We start from the raw sequence: 17,725 nt of genomic DNA on the forward strand, positions 1-17,725 counted from the left end.
TTTTTTCCTCTTTTTTCCTCTTTTTCTCCTCTCTTTTTCCTCTCTTTTTCCTCTCTTTTTCATCTCTTCCTCTCTTTTTCCTCTTTTTTCCTCGTTTTTCCTCTTTTTTCCTCTTTTTTTCCCCTCCTTTTCTCCTCTTTTTTCCTCTTTTTCTCCTCTTCTCTTCTCTTCTCTTCTCTTCTCTTCTCTTCTCTTCTCTTCTCTTCTCTTCTCTTCTCTTCTCTTCTCTTCTCTTCTCTTCTCTTCTGCATTTTTCTCTTTTTTTTCCCTTTTTTTTCTCCCTTTTTTCTCCCTTTTCCTACCTCTTTCCTCCTTTTTTTCCCATCCTGCCATTACAAAAGTTGTCCATTTTCCCCTCCAGACATCAGGCATCCAGAAGAGCTCTCCCTTTTGAGGAAACCCAGAGATCCATCAAAGAAAAAAAAGAAGAAATTGGACGATCAATGTGAGGACGACACCTTCGAGCTGGAGGGGCCTCTGATCACGCCAGGGTCGGGTGAGCTGGCAAAGAAAAAAAACGGGATCAGGGTTAAAAACGGGCACAGCACCGTGGGGCTGCTGGAATTTCTGAGGGTCTGTGCAAGAAGCAGACCCCAGGTCCACGGCACAGGTCCTGGCAGGCTGCAGCATTCGCTGGCACGGATGCATGTGTGCGGCTGGAGCTGTCACGCATTTCTGGGAGCTGAGCAACCCCCAGGCTTCACAGGGCAGCCCAGAGCCCAGGGGTGGCCGCTGGAGCACTCAGATGGTGTTGCTGAGAGCTTTTCTTAGCCTGTTAAGAAAGGAGTTAAATGGAAAATCGTTGCTCATGTCTACATTCCTGGCGTGGTTTAGGCTGTGCCACCGTTCTGCTCCGTGTTCACAGCCCAGCAAGGGCAGGGTTTTATTAATTGCTGTGGTGTTGCTTTACATGAACGGTGTAGCTGTGGATTGTGATGCTAAAAAAATCCTTTTATTGCTGGGGGCTGGTTGGCCAGTGTGGATTCCAGATCCAGAGCAGGATTGGGAAGGGAATTTCTGCTGGAGTAACATCCCTGATGAAGTAACATCTCTGATGGAGTTGCCACAGGCAGCAAATTGATGCAGGTGTTTGCAAGCAGAGGGGGTTTTTCAGCTTTTTTCCATGGCTGCTGGAAGTCTGGTGTCTGAAGGCAAATGGCAGGAGTTTAAACCATAATTTTGGCCAAGTGGGAGCACTTTTATCCCAAATGGATTTGTGGAGAAAGCCACAGTGGTGAGCAGGAGAGACGGGTCTGGCTGCCAAAGCTCTCGGGTTTAAATCCAGCAATCCAAGGGCAGCAGGGCAGCTTTAATTAAAAAAACTACCTTGGAATTGTAAAGTTGTGTTAATTGATGTTAAATCAGCTGCAGGGAAGGTCATGGAGTGTGGTTAATGCCAGTGGTGGCACAGGGCTTGCAGAAAGGAAGGTTTTGGCTGTGCGGGCTGATGTGCACCACGGGGCTGGAACAAGGAAAAATAATCCTCCTTCTGCTCTGATCCCACTCTTTCTCCTCTCTTAAAATTAAAAATACTTCTGGCCTTGTCCTCTTCCACTCCTGGCTCAGAGAATTTGGGCAAGGCTCCAGTCAATTTTCATTTCCATTTGGCATTTTCATCTTGAAAGTCCATTCTAAGCCTTTCCAACAGGCAGTGTTCACAGAGAGCATCTCTGTTAGATTAATAGGAAAGACTTGGCCTTCTTTGGGGGAAATGTATGCAGAAGCTGGGCTTTATTTTAATTATTTATGGCTCTTGCAGTGAGTCACTTGGCTGGTTTTGCTCTCCTTGTGAATGAAATCACTCACAGCAGGTTGAATTCCTGCCTGTTCAGGTGCCATTCGATAAAAGCCGTGGGCTTCATCTGAATAAATCATTGCTAGTGTTGTTCCAACATCAGTTTGTGTGCTGAAAGCTTCTGGAAAAATAATTAATAATTCAGGAGGTGCTGATTTCAATGTCTTGGCAGTGTTCTGTCACTGAGTACCCCAAACCTGGCAGTGAAACCATTTAAATCCCAGTGAGCAGAGTTGTCAATACACCCACAGGATGTGTTGCCCAACACTTTCCATTAGAAGACCTGTAGTCACTTGTTTATATAAATTAGCCAAATTTGTAGCTATTTCTGCTGGAACTTTCCATGACACTGCCTGCCTGGGGCAAATTTTTTAAGGGAAGCTTCTTTTGAGATGTTTCAGGTGTTTGGAGAAAGAGATGAGGAGAAAAGTGCAGGGGAAGCTTTGCTCTGATGGAGCAGACACTCAGTCAGGAGTGTGGGGGATATTCATGGAAAAACTTGCCCAAAATTTGGGGCAAAAAGTGGGATTTTCTCTTGTTGTTCCAGTTGATGCTCAGCCTTGAGTGCTTGAGCCATGTGAAGGCTGAAGCTGCAGTGAGGGTGGATGGGGAGGAGGGAAGAGCTCCTTTGGGAAGTGGTTTATGGGGGTTTATGGCTGGTTTTTGTTGGAGTTCTCTGCTCCATTGCTGTAACAATCCATGGGGAGAGCAGCTTCCTGCTGCCTTTGTAATCACAGAATCACAGGATAGCTCAAGGAAGGGATCCTCAGGATTGTGGAGTCCCAGCTCTCAAAGTGCAAACACCTGGTCTAAATACCTGGAAATCATCCCTGGCCTTTTCCTTGCAAATGAAGGTGGATTTTTCCATCCTTTGACATCCCTGCTGCTTTTTTTCTCCTGCCTGGTTTGCTGGCTCTGTCTTGGTGACAGGTACCCATGGTGCTTACAGGTCCCCAAATTATTCATCCAGACTGGGATGCCAGCAAAACGAGCAGGAGCATTAAAAGCATCCTTGTTTGGTGGTTTTCACTTACATTTTCCACACTGTCAGGCAGTTCAGAATCAGGTTTGTAATTATTTGGAGTTTCCTAGCCATGATTTTGGCTGTCAGTGACATTGATGCTGCTGATTCCCACCATCCTTCCTGTTCCTTGAGAGCCCATTGTGACAACTGAGGGTTCAGAAAGGTTTTTCCTTTGGTTTGGTCTTGGACTTTTCCAGTCCAGCTCAGTTTTCTGTCATTCCTTGGCCATGAGGGTGTGGGGATGGTTTGGAGCAAGGAGCTGGAGCCAAGGTGGTGGCTCAGGGCAGCAGCAGGAGGTGGCACAAAAGGTTTTGTTTGTGACATTTCAACTTTGTCACTGTCTTCAACACCCTCAGCAGAGCTCTGGGAGGGAGAGCTTGGGTGCATTGAGTTGGAGGCTCATGATTTAGGAAGGATTTTTTTCCAAAAATCCAGTGTGGTGTTGGACCTGCTGGTTCTGGTGGGCAGATTTGTGCCCAGCAGGTGATGCTGGGTGAGCTCCTGGCCTGATGTGTGCACACAGGGGAATTCCTGGCATTAGGAGATGGTGGTTGATCCTCCCTTATTCTGAAAATCTGGATTTTATATAAAAATTCAGTTTCCCTGTGAGGTAAAGAAAGGCTGTTTGATTGGATTGTTTGGGATGGAAGGGACTTAAAAAGGGACTTAAAGCATTTCTCATTCCACCCCCTGCAAGGGCAGGAACACCTTCCAGAGACCAGGTTGTCCAAGCCCCATCCAGACTCTCATGGAACATTTCCAGGGATGGGGCAGCCACAACCTCTCATGTTAAGCTCTCAGCTATTTTAAGCTATGAGATACCAAGCTGGATTTGGTTTTTTTCTCTTCGAATTAATAATTTTTAAATGTTTGGGTGTTTTTATGTGTGCTTTGAGTCGGTACGAGCTGCGAAGCTTCAAAAGGCCTGGGAGAGTAACATTTGCTTTGGGATCAGTCTGGCACCACATTGCACCACTCAGCACATTAATCCTGAACCTGTGTGGCCACCTCAGCAAGCTTTTCCATCCGGGAATGCCACATTTCCATGCCCAGCTGTCCTGGGGACGTCACTTCAGTTGCTTTGCTGCCACCAGCGCCGCTGCAAACGCTCCATTAGGGTGGTGCAACCTCACCTGTGCTGTTCTGCCCTCTTCCAACAATGCCCATTTTTGGCTTCTGTCCTTCTCCTGCTCTCCGGGTGACTTTCTCTCTCCTTCTCACTTCCCTCCTTTCTTTCCCTCTCTATAGGCACCGATATTCTTTACATCGGCCCCGTCAAAGGTGAGCTCCACCTCAATAGGACTTTTGCCCTCTGCCTCTGGTCTCTTTGGCTGCACCCTTAGTTTATTTTCCTGCTCCTCTAAAACTTTTGACTTCCAAAATCTTTAAGCAACAGGTAATACCGGTAAGTCGGGGGCCACTCACGTCCCAGATGCCACAGAAACACAGGGGGCAGGAGCTTCCCGGTGTGGGAGACCTGAGTCTTTCCCCATCCTTTGGGCTGGAAGTTTTCCATCAGTTTTGCTCTTGGAGAAGAGCCAAGAGAGAGGAGAGGGACAGGGAGAGCAAGCAGCGCAGCGTTTTCCCGTTGAGAAAAGATGAGAAGGGAAAGTTTTCCATGCGCCGGCTCCGGGTTTGGGCAGAGCCGGCGTGGCCGGGAGCAGGCAGGGCTTGGCCCGAGGCTAATTCCCGGCTTTTATTCCCCTCGCTGGTAGGAAATATCTATTCAAGCCCAGGACTCTATAGCAAAACGATGACGCCGACCTACGACGCCCACGACGGCAGCCCCCTGTCCCCCACGTCCGCCTGGTTCGGCGACAGCGCCCTGTCCGAGGGCAACCCGGGAATCCTGGCCGTGAGCCAGCCCGTCACCTCCCCGGAGTCCTTAGCCAAAATGTACAAGCCCCAGACGCTGCTCGATAAGGCCAAAATCAACCAAGGGTGAGTGCAGGAGATGAGGATTTGGGGGGTTTTTTTTGGAAGATTTTTTAATGGTGTTCTCGAGAGCGTTGTGGGGACTCCGCCGGAGAGTCCCGTGTGCGTTATCCCGTGTGCGTTATCCCGTGTGCGTTATCCCGTGTTGGCAATCCACAGGTGGCTGGACTCGTCCCGATCCCTCATGGAGCAGGAGGTGAAGGAGAACGAGGCTTTGCTACTCCGGTTCAAGTACTACAGCTTTTTTGACCTGAATCCAAAGGTACAGAGCTCCTTGTTCTGCTCCCATTTTGAAATTTCCATGCTTTGGAGCGAAGGGTGCCTGATCTCTAACGTGCTGTTGTATTGGTAAATCTCCCAAAGGCTGTTGAAGTCTGAAAATTGGTTGTGCAGGCATCAAACCCAGGATTTGTGCTCCATTATACCAGGGGATTTGGGTGTTGCTAGAGGTGCTTCAAGAGCTCTTAAAGCCTTCTAAAGAGTTCTTAAAGTTCTTCTTGTCAGTGGCAGAGGATTTTCATTCTCAGATCATTGTGTTGAGATGAGAGATCATAGAATTCCAGAATAGTTTGGGTTGTAATTGGCCTTAAAGACCATCTCATTCCACCCCCCTGCCATGGGGAGGGACAGCTTTCAGTGGATGGGGTGGTTTGTGTCGGGCTGGGCTCCTGGTTTTCCGAGCATTCCGCGTTCCTGTGCCACAGTATGACGCGATCAGGATCAACCAGCTGTACGAGCAGTCCAAGTGGGCCATCCTGCTGGAGGAGATCGAGTGCACGGAGGAGGAGATGATGATGTTTGCAGCACTGCAGGTGAGACACGGCCCCGGACGCCCCTGGGTTGGGTTAGGCTTGGTTTTGTCCTCAGACTTCTCTGCTCATTAATCTGATAAATGAAATTGTGGAATCACAAAGTGGTTTGGGTTGGAAGGGACCACAAGGCTCATCCAGTTCCAGCTCCCTTCCACTATCCCAGGATGCTCCAATCTGGTCTTGGACACTTCCAATGATGGGACAGCCACAGCTTCTCTGAGCAACCAGTGCCAGGGTCTCACCACCCTCACAGACAAAAATTCCTTCCCAACACCCCTTCTAAACCATCCCTTCTTCCGTTTAAATTCATATTTTAAGCCTCACCTTGTCTCTGATGGGAGCTTGGCCTTCTCATGCTGGTAGGAGTTGGGTTATTTCCCATCTCCAGATCCTCACTTGAGTTTATGAGATAATTTAAATACTTGCCACTGATTATCCCTCATGAAAAAGAACTTGACCTGCTTTTACCAAACATGTTTATATCTATCTTAACTTCTAGTTTTGTCCTTCTTAGCCCATCCCATACGAACACGAGGTCACTGAACTGTGCCTTTCTGGCTCTCTGCCCCCAAACCAGCTGGGGATAATCTGTGGCTTTCCCAGAACTATTTATTTATCTGGTTTGTGAAATGCTCTGTGTGATTTGGCATAAATGCTCCACCTGCTATTGAGTTCATGAGAGGGATGGCAGGCCTTTGTTCCGTGTGGTCTGGCACACCTTGGAGCTGTAGGAAGCAGAAATGTTCCCCTCAGGAGCAGGGCTGCCTGCTCCAAGGGCCCCTCCCAGGAAAAAAAGAGAGAAAAGCAGAAATATAATGGCTCAGTTTACATCCAAGTGCTCCAGCATGGGTTGGGCACGGTTCTTCCTGTGAGATTTTATGGATGTTTTGGTTTTCTGGGGTGAAAACACATGCAAAAACAAAGAATTCTACAATGGTTTGGGTTGGAATGGGCTTTAAAGGTCATCTTGTTCCACCCCCTGCCTTGGGCAGGGACACTTCCACTGTCCCAGGTTGTTCCAGCCCCGTCCAGTTTGGCTTTTGACACTTCCAGAGATGGGAGATCTTACAAATATCCATAAACAGCTGGCGGGAGGCAGGAAAGGGGGTGGACAGAGGTGCCCAGTGGCAGGAGCAGAGGGCGTGGACACAGCCTGGACACAGGAATGTCCCTCTGCACATCAGGAAGCATCTTCATACCAGGAGGGTGACTGAGCACCGGCACAGTTTGCCCAGAGAGGCTGTGGAGTGTCCACCCCTGGAGTTCCTCCACAGCCAGGTGGGTTTGGTCCTGGACAGCAGCTCCAGGTGGCCCTGCTGGAGCAGGGAGTGGCACCAGGTGACCTCCAGAGGTCCCTTCCAACCTCAGCCTGGTGGAAAGAGCAGTGTATTGGAATAAGAATCCCAATATAACTAGTTAGATGGTGCCTGGGCCAGTTCTGACCTTCGCTGCTGGGCCAAAGGCAGCACTGCGGTGTTTTACCCCAGAGATACCTTGGCTGCTGGAGAGTGCAGCGGGGCAAATCCAGGCCGTCAGGACTCCGTTTACCTCAGGAGAGAGAGCTTCTGGCGATGTGGAGAGAAAGGGAGTGGATTCTGCTAGAAGGTTGCCAGATGTTTATTCCATGGGTACAGAGATGTCTGCACCGGGCCACTGCTGCTAACAGAATGGAGACCGCATGGTCTCATTCACATTTTAAGCTCAGGACAGGGGAAGGGGAGGGGACAGGTGAGCCACCAACCAGGTGAAGGGGCAGGGTCTCAAGGGACTAGGGTCACCAATCACACGACGCCTTGCTGGTATGTTAGCCTGATTGACAGGGCACACTCAGCGAGGGGCGAGGGGCGAGGGGGAAGGGAGAAGGTAAAACAGGACATTGTAACACACCACAACAGAGCAGCTCTGCCCTGTGGGGTCCAGAGATCTCCCTCAGGATGTGTCTGGAGACTCCTTGGACTGGAACCATCCAGGATGGTCCTTCCTGACCCAGCAAACCCCCCACAGCATTTGCTGGCCTCTGCTCCTGGTGTCCCACTCTGCTTCCCAAGCATGGTGGCTGTGTCACCATGGTCCCGTGGGGTCCTGGGGTCACAGGAGCGCCCAGGGGTGACCCTGGCCTTGCCTTGCAGTACCACATCAACAAGCTGTCCATCATGTCCTCGGAAAACCACCTGAACCACAGTGACAAGGACGTGGACGAGGTGGACGCCGCGCTCTCGGACCTGGAAATCACCTTGGAAGGTGGCAAGACGTCAACAATCCTGGTAAGGGAGATTTTCCAGGCATCCAACCTCATTTATTTCCTATTTTTCTTCTCATTCTGATGAGAAAGCTGCCCACACCCCAGCAATATTTTCTTTAAAATACAGGGATTTTAGATACCAAGGGATAGTTCTGAAAAGAGGGAACCCCTGGGCAGCATCTGCAAAAGTCTTGGAGGAGCCAGGATTTTACTGATCCCCCCTGTACCAAGCCACCCTCCTGATGAAATAATGGAAAACTAAATGGAAATTAAGTGATTTTTTTTATCCTCACCACTGCTTCTCCCAAATTACTGAGTTTTCCACGTTGAGGTTCCTCTTCCACTGTTTCTAATTCACATTTTACAGCACCTAAAGCAGCTGCTGGATTTTCAGAACTAATTTAGGCTTATGAAACTCTATTTTTATTAGGCTGGATTTTAGCCTAGGTCTGTATTTCAGAGCATTTGGGGTTTTTTTTCTTGATATGTCGTTTTAACACTGGTTTCCACCTTTAAAAATATAAAGCCTGAAAATTAAAGTGCATTAAAAGGACTCAATCTTGTCAGCTTTGGCCCAGCACAGCTTTTCCAAGCATTTTGCACATTTAAACCATCTCTTTCCAACCCTAAAATCTGAAATTTTCCACTTTTACACTTCATATAATTTTTTAAGTGTTTATGACGGGTCTGTTTGAAGCTACAGCCATCCTTAGATGCTTTATTGGCATTAACAACAGCAGAGCTTTGCAGTATGAACCAGAAATAACAACAAATGTTTTATCACCAAGACATATTTTCTAATTCCTTTTGCAAAACCAGATTTGAAACACATCAGTGAGGAACAGTCCCTGCCAGACAGGAGTGAAGAGGATAATGATTCATCCAAAAAATCCCATCCCTTTCCGTAGGGCTTTGGAGCAGGAGCCATTTCCAGATGCATTCGAGTAATTGAATACGGATAATGGGCAATTACTGGATTGTTTGTTTAGATTCTGCATTTTTTTCCCCTGTGGTATCTGTAAACAGTTTGTCATTGCAGACTGAAAGTAAACTGTCCTGCTACTGGAAGCTCCTGGAGCAATCCTCCCTTTCCCTCTCCCTTGAAATTTTTTTTTTTTTACTTCCAGCTCCTGGGAATTGCATTGCCACCCTGATGCAAAAAAAAAGGGAATTTAAACTCAATATTTTCAACATTTTGGGAGAGAAAAAAAAAATATTTCAAGGCTTAGAAATCCCAGTTAGTTCTCTGCAGAGGTGCCCCTTCCCCTTTTTGTTTGGAGCATCAGGAATAAGTGAAGGGAGGAGAAAACTCGCTGTGCAATGGTGACCCTGGGCTGGGAATTGGCTCCAGCAGCAGCAGGAATTCCTCAAAGGAAAATCAATCCTTGTCCTCTGCTTTCAAAACAGAAAGCATTTTCCACTGCTGGGAATGGCTGGGGCTTTCTCAGAGCAGTTTCCCAGCCCCTAAGCCCTGATGGTGCTCCTGGATCCTTCCCCTGCACCACCTCCCTTCCCTGGGATCCCACTGCTCCCAGTGATTGGGAAAATCTTTGATTTCCAGGGTGACATCACTTCCATCCCTGAGCTCGCTGACTACATTAAAGTCTTCAAGTAAGTGCTGATGGGAAGAGCTGCTTGTGGAACTGGTAATGCCTGTGAATAATTAATGGTCCTGCTTCTTAATTTCCTTTTTATTTTTGTCTCCTTGCCTTATGATATTCAAAATATTCAATACTTAAGTTAATTGGTTCTTAAATACAAAATTCAAGGTGTTTTCCTCCTCTGGTGCATCCTATAGCTAGCAGTGTGTGCTCTTTAATGCCCAGGAGAGAACAAACCATCCTAAAATGAGGAGTGAAACCTAAAAACCTCCCTCAAAGACTCCTCCTGGTCTGCAGGAGGCTGGAGGAATTCCACCCAGCCAGGATTCCAGTCTCTCCATGCCAAAAGGAGCAGGTTAAGCTGACTCTGCCCCTCTCCCAGCTTGCTCAGGATTTTGGGGGGTTTTTTTAGCTTGCTTTGGCTTGGTTGGTGGTTCATGGAAATCGGGAGCAGCAGTGTCTGCACTCGGAGGAGCCTTTTTGGCAGCCACCACCATTTTTTGCAATTTATTGCCTGCTGCAGTGAAAGTTCTGGAAGCTGGAAACGCTGATGGGATTTCACAGCAGAGCTGCAGGATAGTGCTGGTGGGGGGAAAAAGCTGCAGACAGTGAAGTAGCTCTGGAACAAACCTTTATTTTATGAATTGTTTGGTTCTAGAGCCAGAACCTGGCACTCTGTGCTCTGCAACCCCTTCTCCCTGTCCAGAGGGGAATTAATGAGGTCTCTGCCTCTGTCTGGGCTTGTGGTCTGCCTTAACTGGGATGAAGATTCAAGGCTGTGCCCAGCCCCTCAGTGGGCGTTTTTTCCCTCCTTTGAACAAACAAACAAACAAAAAACTTGTTCTTCCCCTTGATCTGCTGATTTGCCAATCAAATTAGGCACCACTCCGGGAGCTAATTGCCTGCAAATTGGAGCACCAGGGGATGGAGCAGCCAGAAGCTGCTGGTTCCTCACCCAGAAGCTGCTGGTTCCTCACTCAGTGCAAGCCCCAAACCCTGGGGTTGGGGTTTGAGGCTGTCAGATTGAACACAGAATTCTGTTTGCTCCTAAAATTGGGGCTCAGGTGGTGTTTCAGTGCCAGAAATGCAGTGTGAGTGGTGCAATGTTTGGAGCTGTCCCAGCTCTGGATGTGTCACACTTCAGCTGGAGAGGAGAACTGGGGGAGCAGTGCATGTCCCTTGTATTCCATATATTTATTTTTAAATGTGTCCCAGCATGTGCCTGGTGTGCCTATAGAGATTTGGAATGCTTCTCTCTCCCCTGCCAGCCAGGTCACTGCCCTTGCCAGCTAAAATCACAGAATCCCAGAGTGTTTGGGGTTGGGATGGACTTTAAAGATCATCCTGTTCCAACTCTGCCATGGCAAGGATGCTTTCCACTGTCCCAGGTTGCTCCAAGCCCTGCCCAACCTGGCCTTGGGCACTGCCAGGGATCCAGGGGCAGCCACAGCTGCTCTGGGCACCCTGTGCCAGGGCCTGCCCACCCTCACAGAGAAAGATTTCTTCTTAATATCCCATCTTAAATACTCTCAGCAGCATTTTCTGAGGTGAAAACACAAGAAATGCATGAGAGGCTGCAGATCCAGCCTTAGAATAAAGTTTAGGAATCAGGGAAGGTTAAACTATTCTGATACTTGGGGCTCTGTAAAGGCTCTGGACTTGTGCTGAGATGAGTTCAGGGTGCTTCACATTGCAGGGCCACCAGTTCTCCTGCAGAGTCGAGGAAAATCCATGCTCTGTGCAGAAAAGAAGGGAACCTTTTGTGCTGAGGAGTGTTTAAAAAGAAAACAAGGAGTGCGCTCAGGCGTGTGCGTGACTGACGCGTCCTTGGAAGTGCTGCTTCCCCCAGAGCCTGAGCAGAGTGCTTCCAGTTCCATGTGGTGTCTGCAGAGGCAGAGTTTGCAGCGCTTCATGGACTCCTCTGGTTTTGCAGCACAGCCCTCCAGCTCCCCCCACCTTGCCCCAAATTATCTCCCTGGGATTGAAGAGTCCAAACTTGGAATTGGAGCTCAATTCCTCGAGCCAGCAGGGCAGGAATGGCTGAGCCCCCAGGCAGGAGTGGGAATAACCCAGGCTGCTGACAGCAGCTTGCCAGGGCTGAAATTCTGAGCGAACACTGAGCTTTCCAGCTTGTTTTAGGAGCTCAGGCCAAGTGAGATGTCCCCCCACGTGTCCTGCAGGCCCAAGAAGCTGACGTTGAAAGGCTACAAGCCCTACTGGTGCACCTTCAAAGATACCTCCATCTCCTGCTACAAAAGCAAAGAGGAATCCAACGGGACTCCTGCTCACCAGATGAACCTGAGAGGTAAGAGAAGCACAAGGCTGGGCTAAGAGAAGCTGCTTTTTATTCCAGGAATAGGCTGCTCCTCCTGCATCTTGTTTTCCCACTGCTTTATCGTCTCGGAATTCCATCCCGGGGTTGGGTAAAGGTGTGTAAAGGAATGAAGTGGCTGGGTTTGATATCGTGGCACAGACTTGGAGTTCTGAGTGTGAGATTATGTGTGATCCCACAGGGAAGCACCACCAACCCCCCAATACCTTGAGAAGGGAGCTTGGAGAACCACGGAATGGTTTGGGTTGGAGGGGACCTTCCAAACCTTGTTCCAACCTTCCACCTGCCCCTTCTCCTTTTTGTCAGCTCTCCAAAGGACTGCAGTGACTCCCACAGCAGAAACTGGGAAGAACAGACCATTTTCTTCCTCTGCTGCCTTTATTTCTCCTTCTCTCCCTGCTGCTGGCTGGGAGCAGCTCACTCCGGAGCTGAAATTCCTGTGGTGGCTGCCTGTCCTTGTGTCAAGTGAAACATTCCTGCTCCAGCAGCCACGCAGCTGCAGTGAGCTCCTGTGTTCTCCCCGTGGATGTGGGAGCAGGGGGGATGCCAGGTGACCTCAGGCTGCTGTGGGAGCAAGGCCTGGCCCCCAGGACCTTTCTGGGAGCTTTTGACAGATCTGCTGTGACGGCAATTTCAGAAATCTGCGAGGCGGCGTTGGCGCGGCGCCCGTGGCGGGGTCGGTTCATCACCCCTGTGTTTACACAGCCCCTTGGAATCCTCTCCAGGCACCAGGAGCAGGATGCTCACAGCCAGATCATGGAATCCCTCAATGGTTTGGCTTGGAAGGGGCTTTAAAGCCCATCCAGTTCCACCTGGCTCCCACGGGCAGGGACACCTTGCACTAAACCGGGATGGTCCAAACCCCACCCAGCCTGGTCTGAAACACTTCATGGCATCCCATCCCTCATCAATAATATAGAGGGGTTTCAGGGTGAGAGTCAACAACTGTCCAGTCACCTTTTCATGAAGATTTTGGGGTTTGCCAGCCACTGGATCAATTTCTGATTCCAGGCAGGATCCAGGAGTTCTGTGGGTTTGCTTTTGCTTCATTGCTTTCAGGTCAGGTCTTGCTTTTCTCCCCCATTTTCCTGACACTTGTAAAAAGGGACATCTGACAGGTTTTTCTGTGCTGTGTGGAGTGTTCATCCCATCAGAGCTGTGGGACAAACCTTTGGCAGCACTGAGATGCCACCAGAGACCCCTGGGTCAGGGAGCTTTGCTCTTTCTTTTCCTATTTTTGCTTTCTTTGCTGTTTTTTAAATCATCATGCCTCACACCCCTGCTAAACCCCTCACTGCAGGATGTGAAGTTACCCCTGATGTGAACATCTCTGGTCAGAAATTCAACATCAAACTCCTGATTCCAGTGGCAGAGGGGATGAATGAGATTTGGCTGCGCTGCGACAACGTAAGTTCATCTCTTGGACTGGTCACCTCTTCAACCTTTTCCCACCATCCCACCATCCTGCTCAGGGGCTGTTCTTTAAAAAGCAAATAGAAAATGCTCCCACCTGCCTGATCTCAGCATTCCAAATATGCTCCAAGTCACCTGTGAGTTCATTTGGGATTCACATTCTCTGAACCCGAGAGAAGCAGAGAAAAGAATGATCAAAACAATTCTTATCTCATTTGCTGCTCCTGTGTTGTGCCAGAGCAGAATGCAGTTTGGAGATTGTTTACCCAGAGTGATGGTGTTTTGTTTCCTTGGCCTGTCAGGGCCAGGGGCATGTGCAGGCTGTGGGTCAGCAGACACTCATGAGGTTCTGGGCAGTTGAGTTGGGTGATTTGTGCAGATTCAGTTTAGATGTAATGTAATATAATATGGAATAATTTAGTATAATCAAGTAATTAATTAGCCTTTTGATAAGATGGAGTCAGATGCATCATTTCTCTCTCCTTATCAGGGGTTGCCTGCTTTTCCTAGGAGTTCAGAGCAGAAAATCAGCTTTGGCTTTGTCGTGTGGTTTTTGGCCACACGTTGGTTGGGTTCCTGCCTGTCTTTGTGCATGCTGGAGTCTCCTGAGGCTGGGAGGGGAGGGAGGGCTCCGTGGGGTGTTGTTTGAGGGCTCTGGTGGTCCCGCCATGGCTGTGACAGACACGTGTCCCTGTTCTGGGGGGCAGGAGACGCAGTACGCCAGCTGGATGGCCGCCTGCCGCCTGGCCTCCAAGGGCAAGACCATGGCCGACAGCTCCTACGGCATGGAAGTGCAGAACATCCTGTCCTTCCTGAAAATGCAGCATTTGAACCCAGACCCGCAGCTCATCCCAGAGCAGATCAACACTGACATCAACCCCGAGTGCCTGGTGTCTCCTCGCTACCTGAAGAAGTACAAGAACAAGCAGGTAGGTGCTGCTGGTGGCCTTGCCTGGGCTGGACACGCGTGCTGGTGTTTAACACGGCGTGGTTTGGATGTTTTGGATGTCCTCACTCACTGGGATGCACGTGGGTACTAAAAGGAGGTGGGACTGAAGGGTTTGGTTTGGATCCAGCACCTGGGGATGGCACCCAGCACCGGGATTGTGCCACGTGCTGTGTGAAGTGCACGGACACGGCGGGGAACCTTCAATTGGAAATGCATTTGAAATTGGTTGATGTTTATTTTAAACACATTCTGGGAATGGTTTGGCCCCTGCTGATAATGGTTTGGCTCCAGCTGCCCCATCTCTGCCCGGTGCTGGGGTTAAAACCCCTTCCCCTGCACAGAATCCATGGAGAAATCCCCGGGATCAGCGGAGTTGCAGTTGCTTGCAGTGCTTTATCCACACTTGGCTGTAACACGGTTTGCATATTTCTCTCTTTGCTTTTCCACTGCTTCCAAATGCCAGTCCTTGGAACATTGCTTTGGTTTTGAGTTGCTGTGACTCGTGCTTGAACTCCATCCACGCTCCATCCCATCCCTGCCTGACAGGGCCGAACTGTTCCGCCCTGGGAATAAATGCAGGATTCTCTCAGAGAGAATTATATGTCAGAACAGCAGCAGAAATAAGGAAAGCATTGCTCCGTGGCCTTTTGGTGACTTAAATCCTTCAGGCTGCTGGCTGGGGCTGGATGTGATTTCTCCAAGCCCAGAAGAAGGCTGCAAGTCAGAGAAGCCGGAAAAATATAACTTTTTATTGGCACAGCACGATGATTTCCTGGCAGTGGAGTTATATTTTATATAGCCCTTATTATTCTCCTGAATAAGCCTTTATATCCCCTTGGATGGAGGAGAGGCTGCATAAATATACTACTTTAACATATATATAGAGAGAGATATATATTTATATATATAAAATACTTTCTAGGTTTCTGGGAAAACAGAGGCACCTGGAAAAATATTAGCTTGGAAAACTTGCTTACTGTGCAAGTATCCTGGTTATAAAAATAAAATCTATGGAATTGTGGGGATGGGCACGATGGGGACGATCCCAGTCAGGATGTGGACACCAGGGCCCTCACAGGCATCAGCTAAGCAGTGGATTTAGGATTTTCCTTGGTGGCCAGAGGCAAAGCCTGGAGCAGCAGAGGATGTTTGCTGAGAGGAATGAGGGATGGAGGCTGCAGGAATGTCAGGAATTTGACCACAAGGGTCCTTCTGAGGCGCAGGGAAGGAGGGGGAGGAGGAGGAGGAGGCTGTGCAGCCCACAGGAGGTGCTGAAATGGGAATTGGCTGTGGATTTATGGAAGCTCTGGGTCCTCACCAGCCCCAAACCCACTGGGATGATGTTTGTTTCCACGTGCAGCAGCGCAGGGTTGGCAGGCTAGGATTGGAAGCACCAAATCCTAAATGAAAATAAACAAAAACCGACCCAAAATAGGGATTTTTCAGAGCTCCCAGGTGCTCTGCCAGAGTTTGGTGTCAGAGCCAGCTGGGGCAGACACATCTCTGGGAAGCACAGCTGATTTTCCCTTCATTTGCTTGTAATCCCAGGCAGCATCCCAGTCATTACTCCACGTATCCCAAACAGAAAGATCTGCTGAGCTCAGAGTGAGCTCCTGAGCTCCCCCTCGAGCTTCCCCAGCCAGAGAGCGGCCTTGAGTTTGTGCAGAGATGTGGAGAGGAAAGTGAGGCCATGAACCCACCTGAACCGGCAGCTCACCCTCCCCATCACCCCCAGCAGGAATCACAGAATGTCCTGAGTGGGAAGGGACCACAAGGACCAGAGTCCAGACCCCCAGCAATCCCACCCTGGGCATCCCTGGCAGCACTGGCCAAACACTCCTGGAGCTCTGGCAGCCTCGGGGCCGTGCCCATTCCCTGGGGAGCATGGGCAGTGCCTGTTGCAGTGCCCAGGAGCCTTTTCCTGAAATCCATCCCAAACCATCTGAGGACCAAAACCATCTCTCCACAAGGCCAGGGCCCAGCTGGGATCACTCCAGTGCTCCAGCAGGGCTGGCGTGAGCGGCGACTCTCTGCTCGCTTGTCCCTGCTCACATTCCCTTTGGCTGCTTTTCCACCTAAGGAATTGTGCATGTGGTTTGTTTTGGTTTTTTTTTTTTTGCTTGAACTTTGGTTTGCAGTTAATTTACACTTTTTCTTTGCTTTGTTGCCATATTTCTGATTGCTTTTTTTTCTTTCTGCCTCCTTTTCTTTTTTTTTATTTTTTCATTTCGCCTTGCCATCTTCAGCCAGGCTATGTAAGAGACTTGGTAAGTGACAGCAACAATAAAATTAAGATAAACTTAAAATAAATTTAATCTAGAACCCCTTTGGTTTCGAGAGCAGCGGTGAAAGCACTAACAAAACCTGCACCCTCCCTGTGACACTTGGGCCCTGGTAGGTTTTTATAACAGTCCCCAGTGACTTATGGGGTGAAACTGGAAACCCTGCACCACAAATTTGCCTTGTTGTTTCCTCACATCCTTAAAGTTCCCGAGAGCATGAGTGGGAATGTGAACATGTCTGGTCAGACAGCTCTGATCTATATTTGCTTTCCTGTATCTGGAGATGGGAATCTCCACGTGGGCTCTGAGCAGTGGGAGCTGAAAGAGCTCAGGGGAGGAATTATCGATTATCCGCGCTCGGCTCCGCGCGCGTGGCAGCGGAGGTGGCACTGAGGTCCCCTGTCCCCTGACCCCGCTGTGTCTCGCCGCCCGCAGATCACGGCGCGCATCCTGGAGGCTCACCAGAACGTGGCCCAGATGAGCCTCATCGAGGCCAAGATGCGCTTTATCCAGGCCTGGCAGTCGCTGCCCGAGTTCGGCATCACGCACTTCAACGCCAGGTGGGTGCGGCTGCAGGGCTGGGCTGGGCTGGGCTGGGCTGCAGGAGTGTCCTTCATGGGTACAGGGAGTGGGTTAAATACCCTGGAGTCATTGTGGAATCGGTTGGGTTGGGTTGAGTTTGGTTGGGTTGAGTTTGGAAGCATTGGGTTGGGTTGGGTTGAGTTTGGCTGGGTTGGGTTGGGTTTGGATGCATTGGGTTGAATTGAGTTGGGTTGAGTTGGGCTTGGATGGATTGGATTGGGTTGGGTTGAGTTAGGTTGGGTTTGGCTGGGTTGGGTTGGGCTGGGATGGGATGTGTTGGGTTAGGTTGGGTTGGGTTGGGTTTGGATGCGTTGGGTTGGGTTGAGTTGGGTTGGGTTTGGATGCATTGGGTTGGGTTGTGCTGCGATGGGATGTGTTGGGTTAGGTTGGGTTGGGTTTGGTTGGGTTGGATTGGATTGGGTTGTGTTGGATTGGATTGGGTTGCATTGGATTGGGTTGGATTGGGTTGTGTTGCTTTGGATTGGGTTGAGTTGGGTTGCATTGGATTAGGTTGGTTTGGATTGTCTTGGGTTGTGTTGGGCTGGGTCGCGTTGGGTTTGGTTGTGTTGGGTTGTGTTGCCCTGGATTGGGTTGGGTTGTGTTGCCTTGGATTAGATTGGGTTGGGTGTGGTTGCATTGGGTTGGGATGCATTGGATTGGGTTTGGTTGGGTTGGATTGTGTTGGGTTGGATGGGACCACAAAGTTCATCTGATTCCAGCCCCCTGCCATGGGCAAGGACATCCCTGTGCACATCCTT

The 17,725-nt window shown here is 49.6% G+C and overlaps 1 protein-coding gene across 4 annotated transcripts in view; it reads left to right on the forward strand.

Moving 5' to 3' along the window:
* Positions 1 to 17,725, forward strand: part of FERMT2 (FERM domain containing kindlin 2) — a 58,196-nt gene that overhangs the window by 36,991 nt on the left and 3,480 nt on the right. Inside the window, exons 4-15 of one of the 4 annotated variants that reach the window (XM_074544060.1) lie at positions 362 to 496; positions 4,068 to 4,100; positions 4,535 to 4,760; positions 4,914 to 5,016; positions 5,459 to 5,566; positions 7,696 to 7,830; positions 9,370 to 9,419; positions 11,590 to 11,714; positions 13,042 to 13,148; positions 13,862 to 14,083; positions 16,350 to 16,370; positions 16,821 to 16,945. In XM_074544060.1, coding sequence (XP_074400161.1) covers positions 362 to 496; positions 4,068 to 4,100; positions 4,535 to 4,760; positions 4,914 to 5,016; positions 5,459 to 5,566; positions 7,696 to 7,830; positions 9,370 to 9,419; positions 11,590 to 11,714; positions 13,042 to 13,148; positions 13,862 to 14,083; positions 16,350 to 16,370; positions 16,821 to 16,945 — 1,390 coding nt within the window. The remainder of the gene's footprint in view (positions 1 to 361; positions 497 to 4,067; positions 4,101 to 4,534; positions 4,761 to 4,913; positions 5,017 to 5,458; positions 5,567 to 7,695; positions 7,831 to 9,369; positions 9,420 to 11,589; positions 11,715 to 13,041; positions 13,149 to 13,861; positions 14,084 to 16,349; positions 16,371 to 16,820; positions 16,946 to 17,725) is intronic. The other 3 variants (XM_074544061.1, XM_074544062.1, XM_074544063.1) reach the window with 3 other exon arrangements.

This window comes from Zonotrichia albicollis, chromosome 6 (assembly GCF_047830755.1).
Source record: "Zonotrichia albicollis isolate bZonAlb1 chromosome 6, bZonAlb1.hap1, whole genome shotgun sequence".
NCBI lineage: Eukaryota > Metazoa > Chordata > Aves > Passeriformes > Passerellidae > Zonotrichia > Zonotrichia albicollis.